The 22,575-nt window shown below is 36.9% G+C and overlaps 2 protein-coding genes across 2 annotated transcripts in view; one reads left to right on the top strand and one right to left on the bottom strand.

Moving 5' to 3' along the window:
* HOMER1 (homer scaffolding protein 1) overlaps nt 1-13,199 on the bottom strand; it is a 112,397-nt gene extending 99,198 nt beyond the window's left edge. The window contains exon 1 of the mRNA XM_004678177.2: nt 12,034-13,199. Within this exon, the coding sequence (XP_004678234.1) occupies nt 12,034-12,038 (5 nt within the window). The 5' untranslated portion in view covers nt 12,039-13,199. The remainder of the gene's footprint in view (nt 1-12,033) is intronic.
* On the top strand, nt 12,361-14,268 carry LOC105853344 (serine/arginine repetitive matrix protein 1). The gene is made up of 3 exons (XM_012721762.1): nt 12,361-12,414; nt 13,076-13,383; nt 14,048-14,268. The coding sequence occupies exons 1-3, from the start codon at nt 12,361-12,363 to the stop codon at nt 14,238-14,240; spliced, it is 555 nt and encodes a 184-aa protein (XP_012577216.1). The 3' UTR covers nt 14,241-14,268.
* The last annotated feature ends 8,307 nt before the right edge of the window (nt 14,269-22,575 follow it).

Genomic DNA, 22,575 nt, shown 5'->3' with positions numbered 1-22,575 from the left:
TAATATGATGGGGTACACAAGGGTCATTAATCAGTTTATTTTCTACTACTCAAAAGGAAGTTGTCCTGGGTGGTCCTGGCCTATTTAAGCAAATACTTGTAAAAAAAAGATGAAGTACCAGAGTGAACTATTCCTGTTGGCCTTGAACACACAGCCTCTATGAGGCCTCCTTGGAAGGAAAATAATTCAGCCAACAATGTGAATTCTGAAGACACTGATACACAGATAAGTCTCTAGTCCTTGCTGTCACCTTCACCGCTACCTTGTTAGACCATCAGCAAAAGACCCAGCTAATGTTCCCAACTGAAGCTGTGAGATAAATGGGTGATGTTTTAAGATGCCGAAATTGTGGTAAATTGTCATAGAACAATAGGAAACTAATAGTATGGTAGGTGGACACACTTAGCTATCTAAGTAGAATAAACTACTTAAAAGGAAACCATACTTACTCCAAAAACATAAAGTTAGGAATTCAAAGTAATGTTAAGTAATTCTAAAAGTATGTCAGAATGCCAATAAATAGAAGTAACTCTGAATAAGAGATTATTATACAATTATTACATTATTATACAAATTAAAATTATTATGCAATCATTAACTGCTGACAGCCATTAGTCTTTAAAGAGTGAGAGATCAGTTTCAAGTTGTCTTAAATCTTTTAGCTTTTAAGAAATGCACATAAGACTCAATCAGAGACATTCCCCTTCAGTTCAAAACTGTAAATTTTTCAAATTGAAAGCTGAGAAAAAAAAAAAAAAACTTCAAGCATCACTGAAGCTTTTGAAAGAACAAAAGTTTCTCCTATGTGTAAGCTTCACTTTATCCAATGCAGTGATTCTCAAAGTAAGATCCTGGACAGAAAGCTGAGTATTTGCTAGAAGAATAAATTTGTGGAATCCACTCCCAGGCCCACTAAATCAAAAATTCTTTGTGTTGATCCAGCAACCTGTGTTTTTTAGAAACTCTCTAAGTGACTCTGATGCAGAGTCAAAGTTGAGAACCACCAATCAGCTGATTTCTGCTACTGTCTTGCTATGTTCTGGTCTTCCTTCTTTAGTCAAGAATTAAAAAAAAAAGTATGTCTAAACTTTCTATATTCAATCTATATTAGAGAACCACAGTCACTAGTACACCAAGAAAAAAAAAATTGCTAAGTCAAGAGATTAGGCTTCAATTGTGTTTCTTTGGTCAAAGGATTTTTAGAACAGGGATATGAATATGAATGTCTTTGGGCAGAAAATGTTCTCTTTACTCTCCACAATCCCCACCAATCCCTATTGCCTTCTACCTTGTACTCTGGCATATTTTTCTGCCCAACCAATGGTAGCATTAGGGTTTGGAACCTATGGTGGGGGGGGGGGATAATTCAGAAATAACAATTTTAAAGCTGGACACAAAGTGAGCCAACCTTCTCTTCAGAATGACAAAGTAACTTATAACTATCTCATGATGATTCAAAAATGGTACAATATGCAAAACATGCCCTTCCAAAAATGGTACAATATGCAAAACATGCCCTTCCACCTGAGGGCCTCCTGGTTCAGGATTAAGCCTAGTAAAAGTGTTTCAAGATAACTATCTACAGCTCTCTTTCTCTGAAGTCTTCAGAGAATTACATCCTACCTATTTAAGTATTAATCAAGCTGTGCCCAGGCAAGAGCTGTGACTGTTGGGATTCACAATTTAATAGCAACTTTGGGAACTCCATACCGACAAGTAATATAAACAAGAGGTACTAAATTGGAGCCACCTAAACTCAGGGAAAAACCAGAGTTGGGAAGCTACTGATGGTTGGACCCAGGAACCCTAGGGCATGTCCAGGTATGCCCAAATGTGTCTATCCAAAAGAAAATGAAATCCTGCCAGCAGGCCAAAGACCACTCAGGATTGAAATTCAACCAATCATCACGCAATGAACGTTCCACCAATCAGAATTGTACTAAATTAAAGCTACATTTGCATAAAGTAGAGCTGAGTGTGCACTATCTCAATTTTCCTACATTCATAAGCAGCTTCCCAACCAAGGCAACTGAAACACACAGGTCAACTGTATCTTGAGTGTATATCTATTCGATTGCCCTAAAGAAATGGTTTCCCTTTGCTGTAACTAAAACAGGTTCCAGTTTCACATATAATAGCATTAAGTCATTTGTGAGACTTCAATGTATTTTTAAAAAATAATGCACTGAGCAGAGACTTAATTACACTAAAATTAGATTGAAGCTTCAGTGCTATCAAAAGGAAGATACATTTAATGAACTCATCACAAAAATATTAAACTACTACTAACTTAGTAGTTAGTTTTGGTTTTTTTTTTAACTGAGGGGTTGAAATCCTCTCTAAATGAGTTTCTATAAATATGAGTGTCTGTTTAGGATCACATGAACTAACATTAAGAGTTCTAAGGAGTTAGAGTATATAACATGCTCTGTCACTGAATAACAATGACATAACAGAATTGTGCTAAACACTTAACAAGATACAATTTTCATTATTATTCTCATGACAGCAAGAATACATTCTAAGCCAATTTTGGGAAAAAATGAAATAAAATTTCTGAAAAGTCAGTTAAAATCGATACATATAAGTATCTACATGTATAAACAATGATCTTTGTAACTTCATATTGCAGATATATACATTTTTAAATACCCTTCACCCTTAAAACCCAAGAAAATTTCTAAAATTTAATACAAGAATAAATGGAGATTAAAAAATAAAATTTCACATGGTAGCTGCCAGAAAGAAGCATAGTAGCACTTTTAAGGAATTTCCCTAAAATCTTTTTATGCATATACAAAAAAAAATTCATATAGCTGAGGTTATAAGGAATATACAATTTTACAACTGGTTTCTAATGACCACTGTAGCTTCTCTGAAAATATTTTTTAGGCTAATTGCCTACCATATAAATACCCTATCATGTAATGCCCACAGGTCATTTACTAATCCCTTAGAAAATACTAATACTCCACAAGAGAAAACTAAACGGCAATATTGTCATTAATTTCATTATTTTCACCATGCTAACATGAACATAACAATAAATCTCAATTTATCATTAATAGAATACTAAATGAAAGCAACCATAGACAACTAAAATTCTATATATGTGTATCAACTGAGTAAGGAAAACGGCAGTCTACAAGACCTAGAGTTATTTTTTTTAGTCAACAGAAGCTAAAAAAAAGATGAGATTAAGAGGGCTTGAGAATCCCTGGCAATACTGAGTAAAACAAAAGTAGGTAAAAATCTTCAATCTGTAAATATGCAGGGAGTCACAGGGTAATTAGGCAAAGCACAAGAGTTTTAATGTTAAAAACCAAGTGACATATTCATAGTAAGAGAGAAAGAGAAACAGCCATTTTACACAAGATTAAGCAAAAGGGAAGGACAGAAAGGTAAAGGAACAGGGTAAGTACACTCACCTATAATAAAAGGTTCAAAATAATTATCCTATATAAGTTCAGTAATGCACAGTTTGCTTCCATAAAGGAAGACTGATAAATTTCCTAATATGCATGTACTGAAGATACTGAAGATAATTTTGCATAGACTGTTATTAAGAGCCTAATGGGGGGAAATGAAAATAATTCGGGCAGAAAAATTCCAACTCACAAATAAAGCTTTATTCAGAAAACCCTCAAACTTATTTTAAATACTTAGATGAAACAGGAGACAATAACTAGTTAATAATATTGAGGCATGTTTAAACATAAAGGTAAAATGATGATTTACCTAGAAAAATTAGAAAAATAGCTGGAGCATCTAACCATATACCGAATTGGAGGAATCAAGTAATGTATACTAAAAATGGGATCTAATTTCTATCACATACCTGTGCCACACTACGAACTAGTATGAGAACATGGGAAATACAACATGTAGAATGCACAGAATCTGCATCAGAGCTGTAACTCAACACATTTCTGTTAGGCTCTCCCACTCAGACAAGGAAAGTTAGGCGCAAACCTTTCTATGGGGACTGGAGTTGGTGAGGACACTCCTACAGTACTCTGGACTGAAGCATGTGCACACACAGATCCAGATGTGCTAAAAGACATGACATGGTAAACATGGCTTTAAATGACTTATAAAATAATGAGAGGTGCTGGATGTCTGTGGCCTCTCGATAGTTTTATTGTTGTTAATTTCTACATAGACCTGATTCGTCATAAAAAGCCCTCAATTCTGATCATGCTTAGTGAAATAAGCCAGAAAGAAAAGGAAAAATACCAGATGGCTTTATTCATAGCAGGAGTATATCAGACCAGGCAAGAAAGTAATAATAATAATGAATAACTGTATACCAGAGACATTTTACGGGGGTGAAATAGGATCAAAAACAGTGGAGGTCGGGGAAGGACACTGGACTATGGTGATAGCACCCGGGGATTACTACTGAGATGGAAAAAGGCACAAAATGATGTAAAAATAAACTATTATATTATTTTTTAAAAGCCCTCAATTCTTACAACTATCTTCTTTGAGGAACTGGTTCCAACCCTTTACAAAGACAACATGGCAAGTTTCATGTTTTATAGAAAAACATATGTCCATAAAGCAAGGTTTTTATAAAAGTAAGCATTAAGGGATTAAGGTAACTTTTTAAATGCTAAAGAAAATGCAAAGGTAACTTATATTATGGAAAGAAAATATTGACTAAATTGCTAAATCTTTGGATTGATAGAATTTTGTTTTCTGATACAAGAAAGAAGCCAGTGATCTTTTGACTTCCTCCAGTAGGCTATCTTTAAAAAGACTGTTAAGTGAAGCAAAGTTGAGTTCTAACCTATAAGTAAAATGTTAGTTCTATACATTTAAAATTCTTTCAGTTATGTAAGAGTCATATTGGGTTCACAGCCCATTATTACGGGGAAAACTCTGCAAAGTCCCTGAAGATGTCCCGGTAAAGTAATTCTAAGTTATACTAGTCCCTATAAAATTAATTCCAAATTATACTTATCGGAGAAGTGAGCTGTTTTTTTTGTTTTTTTTTAAACAAGGTGATAAGATGCAGGTAGAGAGAAAAGCCAGAGCATAAAAAAAGATTTACATGTCAACAACTTTGACCTCTACCTTCAAAAATGTTGCTTAAAACAAGCAGCACTGATTTTTTTAAAATTTTGTCTTTTTTCATCAAATATTTACTAGGAAGCAAAGAAATGACCAATGTATTAGATTTGTGATGGTTAGGAGGAAGGATAACCAGTCTTTAGTAAGATTATAAATTCACTGATAAATCTGTCTCTTAACAGAGTGAGAGTAGATCTAATTTTACTATATATAGATTATACTGTATATACTATATACAGTAAAAATTAAGATTTTTCTTGTCCAAAATCAAGATTCTAACTATATAATTTTATTCACATATTGAAGATTTGCTTTTAAAAAGTTGTATCTACTCTTACAATATCCATTCAGTAAAGATTTGAAAATTTTATCTCTTTAGATGGACAAACAACTAAATAAATGGAAATTCTTTGGAAATGAAAATATTTAACAGGCTTGAAATGCCTCAAAAGCACTCAACTTTTCAAACTTTAACAGAGAAGTCTGTTTAGTCTCTAGGAGATCACATTTATCCAATAGTGTAATGAATGCCATGATTTAAAATATCTTTGCTATATGAGCCACAGATCTTAAGTATTGTAAACATGAAACTGTACATTTCTTAAACTAACCATATCCTAACTAATTGTGGAATAAAATTTTTAAAACATTTTGTTTTCAGTCATTTAAACATTTTATCAGGGAACATTAAATATTTTAAATTCATTTTCCCTACTTTTTTTTTCTAGTGTGTTGAAATAATCCTAAACAACAAAACATTCCAGTAAGCTAAAAATAAATATTTAAACACAAGAGAGTTTAAAAAAAAAAAATCACCTTGTCATCTGAGCCACTCAACCACTTAAAACTAAACTGCCTTTACAAGAATAGTTTCTTCTATCTTTTAAAAGAATGAGTAACATTTTCTCTAATTAGCCAAACCAACCTTTATGATCCTCTTAACCCCAAAAAGAAAAGCAACACTAGTCAGATTTTTAGTTCATTTCAAAATTATTAAACAAATCATTGCACCGAACCAAAAGAAGTTCTGTAGGCATAGCTAATATACTTTGCAATTTTTGTGTGTATGTACTTGTTTGTTCATTACAGATGTGCAAATTTGTTGAAAAAATTTTCATCTTTCAAGTTTGAAAGAGTTAATAGTCCTTCAAGTTTGAACGATTTAATAGTAATTCTATTCTAGAGCCAAGAAATCAAAATAAAGAATACAAACTTACAAGTGAAAAAGAAAAATAGGAAGAGGACATTTTTTTTAATGATTAATTTCTGTAAACTGTGACCAATCAACATGACATAATATATCGTATTTTAAGAATTATATAGTCACATCTTAATGTACTACTAATAATCATTATTTTATTCTTACAAAAATCTCAGGCCAGAGCCAAAAACATCATATATCATATTCATTCTATCCTAGCCCTAATATTTGCCCCTCTCAAGTCAATTCACATAGGTACTTAATGTAACTAACCTTGATTAGTTTATACAATCCTACTAAGTATTTACACAAATAATCAAGTACCGTAATCTTTATTCTCCTCCTCTTATTCAACTCCCCTTATTCAACTTGTGCCTTAATAAATATGTAACTATTTTTAAAGGATTTTTTTCCCACTTTTAAAACTTTAGAATAATTATTTTATTTAAAAAAAAACACTACAAATATATCTTACTTACAAATTAGAAATAACATTCCTACATCTGGGCATAATAACACCACTTGCTATCCCATATAGACAGTTTTACCTGTCAGTGACAGTGAATCCATCTCACTCTCACCAAACTGTAGGGAAAAAAAAACTTCAATTTTCCCTTTGGAGAAAGCAGTGTCAGGGGAAGTTCAAACAAGCATAACCAATCCCACCTCTGAAGCCAACAGAAGATGGTAGGTAAAGAGCACATTTTCAGGAGCTAAATTAGGGAAGAGGTAGGTTTGGGGCTGGTAGTGGACTTATGTTTTTCCTACTACCTATAAGTGGGTAAAAGCACTGAATCAGGGCCCTCCCTGGTGGTTCAGCCGGTTTTAACAGCACTAAGAAGCTCAAGCCACTTCTGCATGAGTTCAATCCCCGCCTGCCCCAGAGGAGATCCACATGGTGTGGCAGACCCCTCCTGACCCCACCGCTGCTCCCCTCAGCAGTGTACTTTGATCATCTGCCTGTTCTGTTCCCCACGCTGTCTCTGGTGAATCCTCTCACCCTCCACATCTCTGGACTGTACCCCAGTTCGGTATGAATAAAAAAAAAAAAGCACTAAATCAAAGAGAAACCCTCAGAGTTCACTGATATTAATTCCCTTCTTATTTTAACTAGGACAAGGGGGGAAATGGGATGAAATCACAAAGATCAAAGTAAGTAAGAGCAAAAAGAAAACAATAAAGGTTCTCAATGTATATAACAGTAGGATTATAAAGTGTAAAGGACATTTGGAAAGAGAAAGGGTGGTCATGCCCAAGTATAATACTCACAAAAAGCTCCCCCCTCCAAAAAAGAGTTTAAAAGACCAGTTAAGAGTGCAGCAGGCTCTTTCAGACCACTAATATATTCAAAACTAAACCTATTCCCATAAAAGCTCTCATAAGAAAAATAATGTTGCTACATGGGATGATGAATATTTATTAGATTTGTGGTTATCATGTTGCAGTATACTAATCTGTTAAAGTATGCTGTACACCTTAAAACCAATAAGTATTATAGATCCATTAAGTTCTAAAACTGGGGGCAGGGGTAGAAGAAGGTCTGTTTTCAAAATATGTAAATTCTTCTTATGGTTGAGACCCTCCTAATATATGTTCAGAGATATAAAATTAATAATTCTGTTACTAACAGTGATAGAACTTTTTAACTTATAAGGTAAATCTTATCTATTATCTACATCTCCAAGTATTCTTTCATTATAAGTGCTGTCAGTCTTTTATGCAGTTTTTATGCCAGTTAGAAAATCCTTTTCAAACTCCCAAATTGACTTTTTCATGGTCCATCTGAGGACCATATCTTCTGGGAAGATTACCATGTCTTTTCCAACATTTTTACCTCTGTAAATGATATGCTCTAATCCTAAAGAAATATTATCCAACCAACCACACTTATCTCAATCTCCAATGTTTCACCTCTTCCCACTCCGGAATTTTCCAGGGCATGCCCATCTATCCATTTCCCCTACCTGGCCAGGAATCATTGTTCTGGTTTGGTTTACCGGACACTACAATTTAGTTTTTTAACTGTTTTCTCACTCTACCTCATTGACTCTTCATATCACTAATTTTCAAATTACCAGTTGCCACCACTGGGTTGCTAAATCAATTTAGTGGGTACTGACTTACTTTCCTAAAAATAAAACTGAATTGAATAGCATAGAATATGGCAGAATACATCACACAATGCACATTTTATGACATTTTATCATATAACATATATATACTAGATTTTGATATTAAAAATGTATATTTTACTATAATGTATTATTACCAAAAAGGACTTCAAATACACCAGCTTTCATTTGTGTTTCAAGGCTGGACCCTGCATAGGACTTTAGAACTCTCCTGCTTTACTTCCTATAGAGACCAAGCAAAGTTCCTCATGCCAGATTTTCACAGTACCTCAACTTTGTGCTGTCAATCACACTGTTGCCTCTCCTTGAAAGGTCTCTCACTTGCCTACCAAGTTCACCTCCACAAAATCTTTTTCATTCTTCCTTCAGCAGCTATTACTATAAACATACACACTCTGTATCTCTGGTTCCCCTTAGACATCTCACTTACTTCTTAATTTTAACTTAACTGTCCTTCCAACTTCTAAATTACAAACGCCCTGAGGAAAGGGACATGTTTCAATAGTCTGTATCAGCAGCACTGAGTTACTGTACATAACAGGGATTCAACACTGCTAAAATGGTAAGTAATAAGAGGCATATATAACTTCTCCCATCTTAAAAAATGGTTGCTTTGAACAAAGTCCACCATTGTAGTACCAGATAGAGATTTCTGTGATTTTTTCTATAGGCCCGAGAGCTGCATATCGCAGACTGAGATAGAAAGAGGTGTTGATTTGTTCTCCCAGCGAACAAGGGACTCAGTTCAGATTGCAATGCTACAGGACCTACTTCCATACTTGAGGAAGGTCACAGAAATGGAACGCCAAAGGTTTCCATAAGCAGGTGAGATTAATCAAAACAGCACTATCAGACCCCATTAGCAGGAAGAACCACATGTTATAAACAACTCTTAATGGAGTAGGTTTTCGCTATTCCCATGTTGATAGTACAAAATTGCCAATATAAGTTAAGCAAAATAAAAGGTAGCATAAAAAATTAGTGAGGGTGCTTGATTTCCATTGCCTACTCTAATAGTTCTGAAATAGCTACTGACTCACTCTCTCATTATGAGATAAGAGAGAGGGGGAGAGGGGGGTCATACCTAACAGAGGTTCCTCAGTGAGACTCTGAAGCTTTTCAAAGACCTTATCTTACACAAAAGCTCTAATTTTTAGGGGTGAGAAATACCTGTTTCACAAACCAATATTTTAGCTGCCTTCACAATAATTAAACATAGTTCAGACAGCATCTGAGCTACTGTGACAGACTCTGCCAACTGTCAGTTTCAGCTGTTCTTTCCCCTTCCCACCCTCCTTCATAGACTGCAATTAAAGAAGTCATAGACTTTTTTTCTACGTAATCACTCATTTTGTTTTCAAATAATTCCTTTTGCTTGGACTTTCCCCCTAGACTTGCAGTTATATACATAACTAAGCAAAAACAAATTATTATTAACTAAACACTAGTCAAAATATATATTCATATGTGAAACTCTCTGCCCACAATATTAAATTTTAGGCATTTGTCAGAGTAAGGTCATTTACGAATGCCAGGTAAAACTTTAAAGGCCTTTGATATAAATAGATATAGCAGGCTATGCTTATTTCACAAGTATATACTAGGCATAAATACCTAGAAAGTATGAAAATGCCCATAAATACTTTCTTTGTATGCTCATCTCTTCTACTTTCACAAGTCTCTCTTGACAACTTATAGCAACTGAATCACTATCCTTGAGAAAGACTTTAAAAAAAAAATGCCATAATTGTTCACTCCTTTCTTTTTCTGCCCATCTTTAAAGTTCTATTTTTAAAAAGGTCAAATAAACTAGCTTCTAAACATATCTAATTGCACTGAAATGTCTAAATGTATGTTGTGTAGACTTGTTTTCATATTTTAAATCAGTGCCCTTGGTACTAAATTCCCTCAAGCTCCCTAGTAAAATAATGGACATTCATGAAGTCTAAAGATTGTGAAAAATCAGTATTCTTTCATGATGCTACCACTCCACCATCGAGAGAGAATGCAGCCTTTAACATGAAAAACTGCCACTTGGTTTTGTTTCTCTCTCTCTCTCTCTCTGACACGTGTTACAGAAGAGCTGCAGATTCTCAAGGGAAGCCATATTTCAAAGATTTTGAATAGTAGTAATTTTCAGTATTTTCTCATTAAAATTGCTACAATTCATGCAAAAATAATTCTCAAACACAACTATTATCCAACTTAGGTGTTTTAAAAACCTCTTATAGAAAACAACATTTCTATCTGAAAGATTTACTTCAAGAAATCAACTCGTAACTATTAATATCAAAAGAAAGTGGAGAAAAAATTCACATTTTCAGATTGGGGAAAAATCTTTAAAACTCATCTAAGCCTTTCTTTTGAAGGTAAGAAAAGAGTTCATAGAGGTTAAGTAATTTGCTCAGATAACCAAGCTACTAATAGCAGCACTAGAAATAGAATGAGGTATTTTAATTGCAGTTTCCCAATCATACAAGTTATACATATTCTCATCATTTGTCATTTAAGTTTTGTCATTTAATTCCTGATGGAGTCCTACAACATAGTTTAAATTTCCAAAGGTGTTCTATAAGCCTCACATTTTAACTCAGCAAAAAAGAAAGCATTATCGAAGAAATTTTCCAAGTTTTAAGAAGTGTGCGTATATCCAAACTGTCACGATGAATTTCAGAGTCTATCCTTTCAATCCTTGTCCCTTAACTACACTTAGATGTGTTAACCAAAACACAGACACACACACAGAAGAGACTGAATTTTGGAAGTTCTTAGAAGACTCTGCAACCTAAATGAAATGACTAGATAATTACGCTATATAGTATGAGTTTCTGGCTTAACTGATTTAAGAGTTTCTAGCATTTTACTAAGTAACTGAAGAGTTAATAAAAGATCAGAAAAAGCACTCTGTTGACATTGAATTTGAAAGAGGGTGTAGATTTGACACTGTTACACAAAGATCTGAGCTGAAAAGGGAAAAACAACAAAAAAGGAAACAAGTTCCTTCAAGAGAAAGCTTTTCCTATTCAGGATCTGATTTTCCTAGCTAGAGCCTGGCACTGTGGAGACCTTCAGTAAGACACCCAGATTTTCTTTCAAATGCCCCAATAAATCAGTAAATCTATGTATTTAGGTTTGGATATTCAAGGGCAAAAGAGAGGGCACAGTGAGGGCAACAATACATACTGGATCATTTTCAAGAACAGTACTCCAACCACTCATTACTTTACAATTATCCCTTTGTGCAACTGATTGAGATTCTCAAAGTACAGATAGAATGCAGTAGATCTCTTTGAAAGAGATAAAACCTAAAACAACATGATTTTGATTAAAAACTGATCGTGCAGTTTACCCAGTAAAATGCAGAATGTGTTGTCCTAAATATTACTAATAAAAAAACTATATTCGGATTACAAATGATATACATATGTTACTTAAATATGACCGCCGGTGTCACTTTACAAAAATAACTTGTTAAAAGGTTAGCACGCCTCTTTTTAAAGTACGACCAGCTTAGCAAGGTGGCACATTTCTTTGAAAACATAAAACACAGACAACCGCCACCACCGCTCAAAAACACACATACATAAATAAATTTGAAGATGTGTTAAGCACAAAAATCCTTACCCCATTTTGACCAAAGAAAACTTGCTCTGAAGTTTCTGCTTTTATGCTACGGAATAACTTCCAAAGAATTTCTCCGTGTGCTATTTCGCAGTTGCTTTTCCACCCCCCGAGATCCTTTTCTGGAGGTATTTCGGTGATGCTGACAATTCAATTAGTTCCCTTAGGTAAAATGATTTCTCTTTCGTAAACACCAAAACGTTCAAACAGAGGTGGCATTTGCTTATTAGTTAAAATGCTGCGCGGAGGAAACAGCGGTCAACTCTATTCCACAAAAAGAGTCTATGTGTAGGAAAACGCAGAATCCAGCTTCACCGAGTCCTATAAAAAATGAGTTCGGTGGTCATTTTGTTCATGTCCTCCACGACACTCGGGGAAAGCCAGGTAACTCGGCCTTTTCGGTGCTACTAAGGCTGCGGGTTCAAATTTCTCCACCACACCAGGTCCCTGGGGGTGGAGCGTGCAACCCAATGCGACGTGCACTTTAGAGATCCCTACGTGAAAATAAAAATCCTAAAAGCAGCAAGCCACTGCTTCCCTGCGCTCACATTAGAAAAAGCGATATAGAAAAATCTCCTCGAAGTGCAAACTCGGCAGCTCGAGACGTGCACGGCACTCCACATAGGAATCTGTCTTTTTAATTTGTCTCCTCCTAAGACTCGGAGCAGAGAGGAGGTGGGGAGGAGGAAGAGAAGGCTGGGCAGGATCGATTCATTCTCCCGAGGAGAATAAACGGAGCCATTTCCAGGATGGCAGCAGGCTGGGGGCGCAGCGCACGCCGGGGAGCAGGGGGAGGGGGCCCGATCCCACCTCCCTCAGCCCCTTCCCGCCCCCCGTCGCCGAGCACAATGGAGCCCGGTCCGCGCGCGGCCCTTCATTCGCTGCTGCACCCTCTTCCCTCCTCTCTTTGGAACACAGCAGGTGTGAGGCTCCCGTCGGCGAAGAATGAATGAATCAGAGAGCAAGCCCCACGTTGCCTCCGGCACCCTACCCCCAGCTCCGGGGCTGGATGAGCAGCGGCGTACAGAGCTGATGGGTCGGCAAGCGTCCGCCCGAGCTGAAGCGGGCTGCTAATCCCGCGTCGGGGGCAGGGGAGCGGAGCTCGAAGCCGCGGAAGAACCGCTGCTCCAGCGCCCCCACCCGTGCTCCTCGCCTCTCACGCTCCGCACCGCCGCCACGCGCCGCCTCACAGTCCCCGGGCCCCGCCGCCGCCTCCTCACACTTCCATCACCACCCGCCTCCGCCGGCTTCCAGCTCCCGCTCGGCAGAGCAGCGCCGGCCCCGGCGGCCTCAAGCCTGTCGCTGCCTCCGCCTCCACCGGCCGCTCACAGAGCGTAGGGCGCTGCTTCCCGGGTCAGCGCCGCCCGCGTGAGCCCCGCGCGGCGGTAGAGCAGGCGGCGGGCGGCGGGGGGCGGGGGAGGGGGCGGGGAGAGCGAGGAGGGGAGCGAGAGTGGTCCCTCCCCTCGCTCTCGGGAGGGAGCGAGAGGAGACAGCCGCGGCGGAGCCGCAGCCGGGTGCGGGGGGCTGAGGCTGGCTCGTCCAGAGAGCCCAGAAGGGCCCTGCGGGCAGCTGAAGGAGGCGACAGCCGCGAGGGAGGCGAGGACGGTGGTCAGGGGCCAAGGCGGCCCGAGTGGGGAGCTAGTGTGGCCGGCAGGTCCGTTCGTCCGTCCTTCCTTCCTTCCTTCCTTCCCCGCCCCCCCACCTCCCCTAGTGGCCGGCGGCAAGCGGGCGGTGCGCTCTGCTCCAGTGCTGCCTCCTGGCCCCGCTCCCGGCCGCCACAGCCTCCTCCGCGCCCCACACCAGGTGCTCGCGCTGTGTCTCCATCCCCACCGCAGGAGGACCTTTAAATAGCAACGTCAGCGCGCTCCTCTCCGCACACACGTCACCCGCCGCTTACGTCACCGAGTGCGGGGGATGATGTCACGCGGCCGGAAGTAATGCTAAATTAGGGAAAGAGAAGGGGGAGGAGGACTAGGCGATCTCCTCTGTGCCCACCTGCTCTCACTTCTCTTTAAAGGCCAAAGCACAGGAGACAGCCCGGGAAGAGCTCAGAGAAGGAAGCTACAGAAGGAGATTTCCTTGCAAGAAATGTGCCAAACACAAGTGATTCATTCATAGCAACGGTGCCGAAGTGTCAAGCCGGTGATATCTTATCTCCCACTCCCACCCCTGATACAGCAGCAGCCGGGGGTTTCTCAAGTCCCAGCTAACACGAAATGTGGGAGGAGAGCCTGATCACTCGCGATGGAATATTTCCAATAAATCTTGGGGGAAAATCATACAAATTTTCGAAATGATTGTGAAATGCTATTCTGCACATAGTAGATTTTAAGCTTCCCCCCCCTCCACCTCATCTCCACCCCTTTTGTGGTTACCTAAATCACAAAAAAGAATATAGAAGGGAGCCATGCTCAAATATTATGTTATAAAGGATAGTAATTAGAGGAGAGGCCATCATGTGATCTGAATGTTTTCATTTGCAGAACAGCAATGTTTCAACGTAGCATAATGAGTCAATCTTAGTTCACTCATAACTATCATCACATATTTAGCAAATACTAGTATATACCTTCTCGTTTCGGGTTTATCAAGACTGAGTTCCAGTTTAATGTTAGCATGAATACATTTGGGTTATTTTTGTTCTTAATTTTAACAATATAATACATAATTACAGCATCTTGTAAGTAGTTTTTCATCTTTTATATGGTATGGATGAGTGGTGAGCTAAAGGTTTGCTAAATTGTGTTTTTGTGTCTATAATAAATCATATTATGAATGCTTTCCCAATTGCAAATTACTGCACACTTTAAATATCTTCTTTATTTTGATAGCTCAGTATTAGACAGACTCAAAAGAATGAAATTTTTTTTGACTTGATAATCATGGTCCAGAAAGAGTCACTACATAATGCCAAAGGCCATTGCTATTTCAGAATTAGTCTATAAATGCAGTGTCCATGTTTTCCAAACTGAAATCTAGACACTTCATTTTACAATAGACAAAATATTTGGAATCAGATGTGACCTGGAAAATCCAAGACATAGCATAACCAACCTATAAAATAATTGTTAAGGAGCTATAAATGGATATGAATGCAGTTTAAATAAATGAAGTGAAAACTACAGAATTTAAATCGTGTCATTTAAAAAATATTTTTAATGTCAAACCACTCACATGATTTCTAATTAAGGAACATTGGTTTTGCAGCTTTCTGCATTTACATTTTATTGATCAAATTAAAGGACACTGGCCAAAAATGTTAGGACAATTTTGCTACTAAGCTGGGCTTTCTGATTATTACCACAATATAAAATCATGACTTTTTGTTTATTGTCTGATATATTGAAAGTAGTTTTTTTAAGGTTATAGCAAAGGTTAATCAAAAGCAAACCCCTGTTTCCCATTGTCTAGTATTATCATATTAATAGAAAATTGTACTCATTTGTATTTCAAATAAGAAATAAATGGAGCTTCCTATGTATAAAATATTAAAACAATAAAACTGTCATTCTACAGTAATGTCATCCCTTGGCTCGTTCAAATTAAAATACAAATTAAGTTATTACTATACTGAATTTTATCTACAAACTGTTTCTTATCTGAACTAAATCACTTATCTCACTTTCCTGCTCTTCCCATCCAGTTAATTTAAGCCCTTACTTTACCACTTTCAAGCACTCCATTTATCTTTTCCTATCCTTTTTCCCCCTTATCTGCAACCAGCTGCCAAAAGAGCATATCAGTTGCTTTCTTCCCTTTAGAAGACTGACCCTTCATTAGTTACTATGTAAAGCTCTTCTCAGTTTCTCATCTGTTAAGTGAAGATTGAGAGAAATTTTTTTCAATATAAATCAAATGGTATACTGTGATATAATTACTTACAGTTTATGTGATTATTTAGCTGTAGCCTCTGCTTTTAATCTAGAAAATTCTACAAATAATTGGATAATTTTTCTTTTTACTGTATTTAAGGTTATTTAAATGCCCATGTACACAAAGGAATAAGTTACACATTGCATCATGAAAAATCTGCTTCATTGTATGGTAAAAAATAGAAATGGAAGTTTAACAGTAAGTTTAAAGAAGTCTACACACATGTTGATTCTCAGTGATGCATATCTAAAATATGTTACAATGCACTATTAATTCAATAAGAATAAGTTACTGCATTAAAGTTGAATTAAGTTATAGAACTAAACTTTTCCTTTTCTCTCTTAGTTGCCTTTTTAAAGCAATTCTAATACAATTTTGAGAGAAGTCAAAGAACCATTCTATGCAAGTATTTTTTCTCTTGAAACTGAGCTGATAGAACCCAATTCTATGAATTTCCCATATTGATTGTTTATATATTTTTTGATTGTTTATATTTTTTAAAGTAGTGAGCTTCCTAGAAAGTAATATATTTTTCTTCTACCGGAAGAGACAGAAACTACTTTAGTGAAGTTTCAAATTTTTAACAGTTTCTGTTTCCCACTACACTCAGAATTTGTGGAGAGGTTTATGAATACCCTCTGATTTTAGAATCTGTGGGCGAAGGCATCTGTTTTAGTTAGAATTTGCTTCCATGCCCTTAATAGGAGATGGCAATATTCAATGGGTGTTCATAGATTGGTCATGAGGTATGTTTTTTTCAATGAAAAGATATCTAGAAGATAGAAAAACTTTGCAGAAAAGAAAGTCAAATTTTATTTTTAATTACTTAACATTAGACAATAACAAATCTCTTTCAAACTCCTTTTTAATCACTGAATTTCACTTTTGCCTCAAATAAAGTCATAAGTAAGAATAATAGGTAAAAAGATATCTCTCCATAACAATAGGAACTTCAAGATTCCTGGTTTATGCCACATAGTTACAAAGAAGCTAAACAACCAGTAACTAATAAAAGAATGCAATACTTGTAAGGAAACAGAACTTACCCAGTTGATTCTCCAAAGTCCGCCCACCTTATCCACAATTTAGCATTTTAGGCACCAGTAAATTGTGTTTGGCCTTTATAAAGCAACTTTAGTTGTTATAAGTAATGTCCTGAACAGAAACATGGAAACTAATAGTCTTAGGGCTGGGAGAATAAGTGTTTGACATCTCCAAAGCAGTGATCTGAGGACAGACAACTTTTACTCTTTTGAGTATCTGCCCGATTTTGTTAAAGAATATGGCAGTGATTAAAGGAGGGAAATCAGGGATTATCTTCAGGAAAGAGATGATATAGAACACATGAAAAATGATTTCATTAACAATCTCCTGTTCTGACTTTTACTGTAAATTATTTCTTTTCTAAATACAATTAAGAAGATTCTAATAACCCCAGGCTTGTAAAAGAATATACCAGAATGTTTTCAAATGGTGCTGTAAGAAAATTATTATATACCTATTTATATAAGTATTTTAAATATTCAGAAGAGATAGGGATAAGTTGCCTTTGGAAAAAATTACCTTGTTTAACTTTAGATTGTGCTTAGTTTGTTTGGTTGGTTGATTGTTCTAAACAGCAGGTAGGAAAAATATGCAAATATACAGAGAGCTACAGTAAAGAATAAAGAACGAGTAGTAAAGCTTGTGTTATACCTGTGCAGTTACTTAGAATGGAATGCTGTGGAAGCTGATTGCCATGGTAACCAATAATCTTTTTCCTGAATGGGGAAACAGGACAACCATAAGGAAAATGTTTTAAATGAGCTACCTTATTTTGTGACTCTTTTGATACCAGAGAGGAGAAAAACAACACCAGTGTATTTAGAACAGCCATGCTCATGAAAGGAATTTGTCTTCTTGACCAAGAGACAAGGCTAAGGCAAATATCTGGGGTTATTTCAAAGAGACCTATGGGGTTAACATGACAATTGCATACCATTTGAAGGAGAATGTAATTGGTAAGGGCTCTGACTTGGCCTAAGAGGGCAGAAACAATACCTATATAGCATGTTAAAAGTTCTTCCAAGCATAAGAGATCAGACATAAACATTCTCAATATCTGGGAGTTTCAGTCAAGATAATTTATTCATGAAGATTTTCTTGTAATCTGGTCCTATTGACTACTCTGTCTGATAAAAATCTCTTACTCTTACAATAAAACCAAACTCGATGTGTTGGCCTAAGAAGTTCTGCATAATGGACCCCTCCATTATGGACATTATGGACATCTCTTACCTTGGTTACCATTTCCCTTCTTCATTGTTGTGTGTGAGTTGGTGTCTGATGAACTATAAGGAACAGAAACCCCAGCTACTATTGACGTAAGTTAGCAGATTGTCTTTTTTATTTGCCTAGTAATTTAATAGGAAATCTGAATGTAGCTGACCCTACAGTAGGTTTGGAAGGTGCAAACTTTCTGTCTTTGTACTTTGTTATTCTCATTGTTGTCTTTTTAATCTGGCTTGCTGTCTCTTTGTCACTAGAATACTATTGTATATTCAGGCATTATCACAAAGATCACCCTAAACAAAAAGGGATGAGGAGAGATGGGAATTTTCTCCTTCATGCATACTTATCATCAAGGAGAAGAACTTTCAAGAGGCCACCAGAAAATTCCCTTTTGTGTCTCCCTAGGCTGGACTGGATTACTTGCCCATCATTAAATCAGTCACTGACAGTCTGCAACAGGATTTGACTAATTTGTGTAGACAAATGATAACTCATTCTTTTACACTGTATACATACACTATGCCTAAATGAAATTAGAATTCTCCCAGCAAGGAAAATGATGCAATGAATGTTGGGCAAGGAACCTGAATATTTGCTGTATAACCACAAACCACCCTGCTATTCCTGCTGTTCTTAAAATATAAAAAACTTGGGCCCTTCCTGGTGGCACAACAGGTTAATGTGAAGCCCTGCAAACTGGCTGCAGTTGCTTCAGTACAAGTTCAATCCCCCATCCCACAGGTGATCCACATGGCTCAGCAGACCTCTCCTGACCCACCCGCTGCTCCCCTCAGCAATGTATTTCATTGATCAGCCTATTCTGCCCCCACTCTGTCTCTGGTGAATCCTCTCACTGCCCCTGCACCTCTGGCCTGTACCCCAATCTGTATGCATAAATAAATAAATCTTTAAAACAAACAAAGACATGCTCCAATCTAGGAATTTTGCCCTTTTTTTCCCTGCCCAAGATCTTCAGATTCCTCCTCAACATTCAGTTCTATGCTCACATTACATTTCTTAAGAGAAACTTCCTAAGCACTCTTCTTATGACTGTCTGGATATACCTAGTCACTCACCCTCCACTTAATTTGCTTTATTTTCTTCATAGTTATGTTTGACATTAGCTAAAATAACCTACTAGTTTGCTTATGAATATAAGTGTTAGGAAGAGGACTTTTATCTTGTTCAGCTTCCCATGTACAATAGCAAGACAATGTCTAGCATTAGTCAGTATACAGTAAATTTTTATTAAATGGGTGAATTTCTATATACTAGGTTCTCCTTATTTAGAAATTACTTGATTGATCAGCATTTTTAGCAATTTAGCTGGAGTGAATCATGAAGATGCTCTATCTGGAACAAATGGACTTGATAAAGAGGTCTGTGTAACTCATAGAATCACTGGGCAGGCTGGGGAAATCTCTCTAGGCTGAGCTCCCAGGAGCAAGAACTGGCAGAGAACAGACAGAAAATTAATTAAATCCTTCTGAGAATAGTCAACAAAGATACTAGTCTTTTACAAGTATGGCGCAAGGTAGAGAGAAAGGATAAGGGAAAGGAAAATATTTGGCTTAGCGTGGCACATTAACCCCTATATCTGAAAGGACAAGAAGGTTGACACCATAGGACACTGGATAGAGAGAGGATTGTGTTTGAAGGAATTGTGTTCTTTGCTTAAAAGCCAGGCAGGAAAAAAAAAGTCACAGTCAGACCACAGAGGTCCCACAAGGAGGAAGCTCAGGAAATAAATACCTCAACTTTACTCTCATTTTCTGCTGGTGCTCCTCCCTCTAAACTTGACATACGGAAACTGGGTTCACCTGGAGTAAAAAGCAAGGAAAAGAAGGATACAGTGTAGACCTGAAAGGGCAAACAGGTGATATTCAGCCTAAATCATTTCCCGCTTGTCAGCTATTAGATTAGCAATTATTTTAAAACTTGGCATCCAGAAAAACAAGCACACTCTTAGTAAGAATCTGAATTGGTAAATTGGTTTCCCCTCGAAGACATACATAAATTTTGACAAAGCAGTTCTACTTCAAGGGCTTTATCTTAGCCTGTAGATGTGTTTTTTCAAGTGTTCAAAGAAACACACGTAAAAAAAGTTTTTATTGCTATAAAATAAAAAAGGAGAGGAAACAACCTTTATATCCATCAATAGGAGACTGCTTAAATAAATGATATTGTAACAATAAAATAAATTACTATGTAGCTATTAAAAAAGAAATGAGGCAGATCCAGATGTCTACATAGAAAAAAAGTTCTAGATTAATACAGTAAGCTAAATTGGAAGCAGGACTGTAAGTTTGAGAAAGTGTGGGGTTTTTTTCTTAGCCTTTTCCCTATATCATTTATATTATTTGAACTTTTAACATTAGCACATTATTTTCATGAAACAAAAACCAAGCCAAATAACTTAAAGATGTTATTTAAAACACACAAATATGTTTATAAGTCAATTGCAAAGGAAAGAATAACACATCAATATACATTTCATTTCCCTCATCTTTTTTTTTGAAGAAAACTATGTAGTTTAAAAATGTATTTACATACTAGGTGAAATAACTCAGAAAGAGAAAGATAAATACTGGATGGTGTTATCAAAAGGTGGTATAAAGAAACCAAAATAAGGGTCAGATAAGACCTTTAAAAACTTAAAAACTAAGCCTAGAAAGCTGACTGCAGAATTGAAACATCCAGAAGGTCAGAGTGAGGGTTAAGAACAAAGAGGGAACAAAGTACAATGACCTTTGAAGGTGGACTAAGGGTGATTTGATGGTGGGTACAGTATGATGGTAATACCTGATGAAGGGGAGACCTAATATCATCTGAATTAAAAAATAAACTTATTTAAAAATGATAATGCTGTGAAAATTAATGAAGTGATTTTTTGAAGTGATATTTTCAAAGCAAAAAATATAAATAAGTAAAAAATAAAACTGCATTCATGAAAAAAGAAATAGAAATAAGGCACTTTGTTGGAAATAGTAATTCCATTGTACTCTTTACTAATGCAACCTCATCTGGATATTTTTAAAGAAAGATACTGAGGAGAAAGCTAGATAACCAGAATGATGCCAACCAAGACAAGGTCATGTGAGGTGTGGGTGAAAGGAGAGCTCTGATTTGTTGAAAACAAAACCAAGGGAGATATGATGGCTGATTTCACAGTAGATCTATCCCCAAGAAAAATAATAGTTCCATAATGTGTGAGCAACTTTACATGTGAAGATGTGCTCCATGAGACAGTAAAGAATCAGCAGTAAATAAACAAACAAAAAAAAATTAAAAGGCAGATTTCAGCTGAACCAAAGGAAGAATATAAAACTAACCAATCTATTTCAGTAGAATAGGCTGCCCTGAGAATATCTATGAAGTAAAAACTAACTCTATGACCAATAGTTGGGAGATGTAGAAAAGATGTTTGCATAAGATAAGCACTCAGCTATAAGACCCCTAAAGTCATTTTTTTATTCAAGAAATTTATGATCACTCAAGTCTGAGCTTGTTGGGAGTGACCAAAGATTTACTGACAAGGACTGAATTAGGGTGGTAAAGAATTGAGCCTTGCATCCAAGCTTGATAAAGTGGTAATAAACTGACCTTGAGATCCTGGATAGGACTAGCTGAAGGTGATAATGAACTGGGCCTCACATCAAGGACACAGCGATTAGTCACCCCTTTGGAATCTGACTTTAGAATCTGTAAGAGACCCTTCCCCCTTATTGGGTTGGCAGTAGCTGCGTACCCCACCCTAGGGGCTCCATCTCAGCTGCTGTCCGGGAGCAATAAACTCTGCTTGCTCAGCCTTTCTGCCTCCCACCTTCCCTTCTTGCGGGCAGTCACAGAAGTTGGGACAAAACAGAGCTCACATCAAAGTAGATCTTCACTAACAGCTTCTCTACATTGTCTCTTTAAAAGAACTCATCTTCTCTGTGGTATATATAGACAATGGAATATTTCTCAGCAACCAATAAAAAAATAAATACTTGCCTTTTGCAGCAACATGGATGGAGCTGGAAAAGATTACGCTTAGTGAAATAAGCCAGAAAGAAAAGGAAAAATACCGGATGGTTTTACTCATAGCAGGAACATAAAAGGTCAGGTGAGAAAATAATGATAATAATGAACCAGAGACATTTTATAGGGTGGAGTGGGGAATGAGATCAAAAACAGCAGGGGGAGGGAAATGCAATGGACTATAGTGATGGCACACGGGTGATTTGGTGATGGGAAGCCACGGGGATCACAACTGAGATGGAAAAATGCACAAAATGATGTAAAAATAAACTATTATATTATAAAAAAAAAAAGAAAGAGAAAGAACTCATCTTCTCCACAGAGTTTTGTACTTAGTGAAATAAGTCTGATTTAAAAAAAAGATAAACACACTATAACTTC

This window comes from Condylura cristata, unplaced genomic scaffold, assembly GCF_000260355.1.
Source record: "Condylura cristata isolate star-nosed mole 26May11 unplaced genomic scaffold, ConCri1.0 scaffold00007, whole genome shotgun sequence".
NCBI classification, from domain to species: domain Eukaryota; kingdom Metazoa; phylum Chordata; class Mammalia; order Eulipotyphla; family Talpidae; genus Condylura; species Condylura cristata.
This window is presented reverse-complemented; position numbering and strand designations above follow the sequence as displayed.

Excerpts from the sequence above, each read along its gene's own strand:
- LOC105853344 (XM_012721762.1), top strand. The coding sequence starts at position 12,361 with ATGAGTTCGGTGGTCATTTTGTTCATGTCCTCCACGACACTCGGGGAA. Across the intron at positions 12,415-13,075 it reads CGACACTCGGGGAAAGCCAG|CGTCCGCCCGAGCTGAAGCG; the intron begins GTAACTCGGCCT and ends TGGGTCGGCAAG. Across the intron at positions 13,384-14,047 it reads CGTAGGGCGCTGCTTCCCGG|GCCAAAGCACAGGAGACAGC; the intron begins GTCAGCGCCGCC and ends TTCTCTTTAAAG.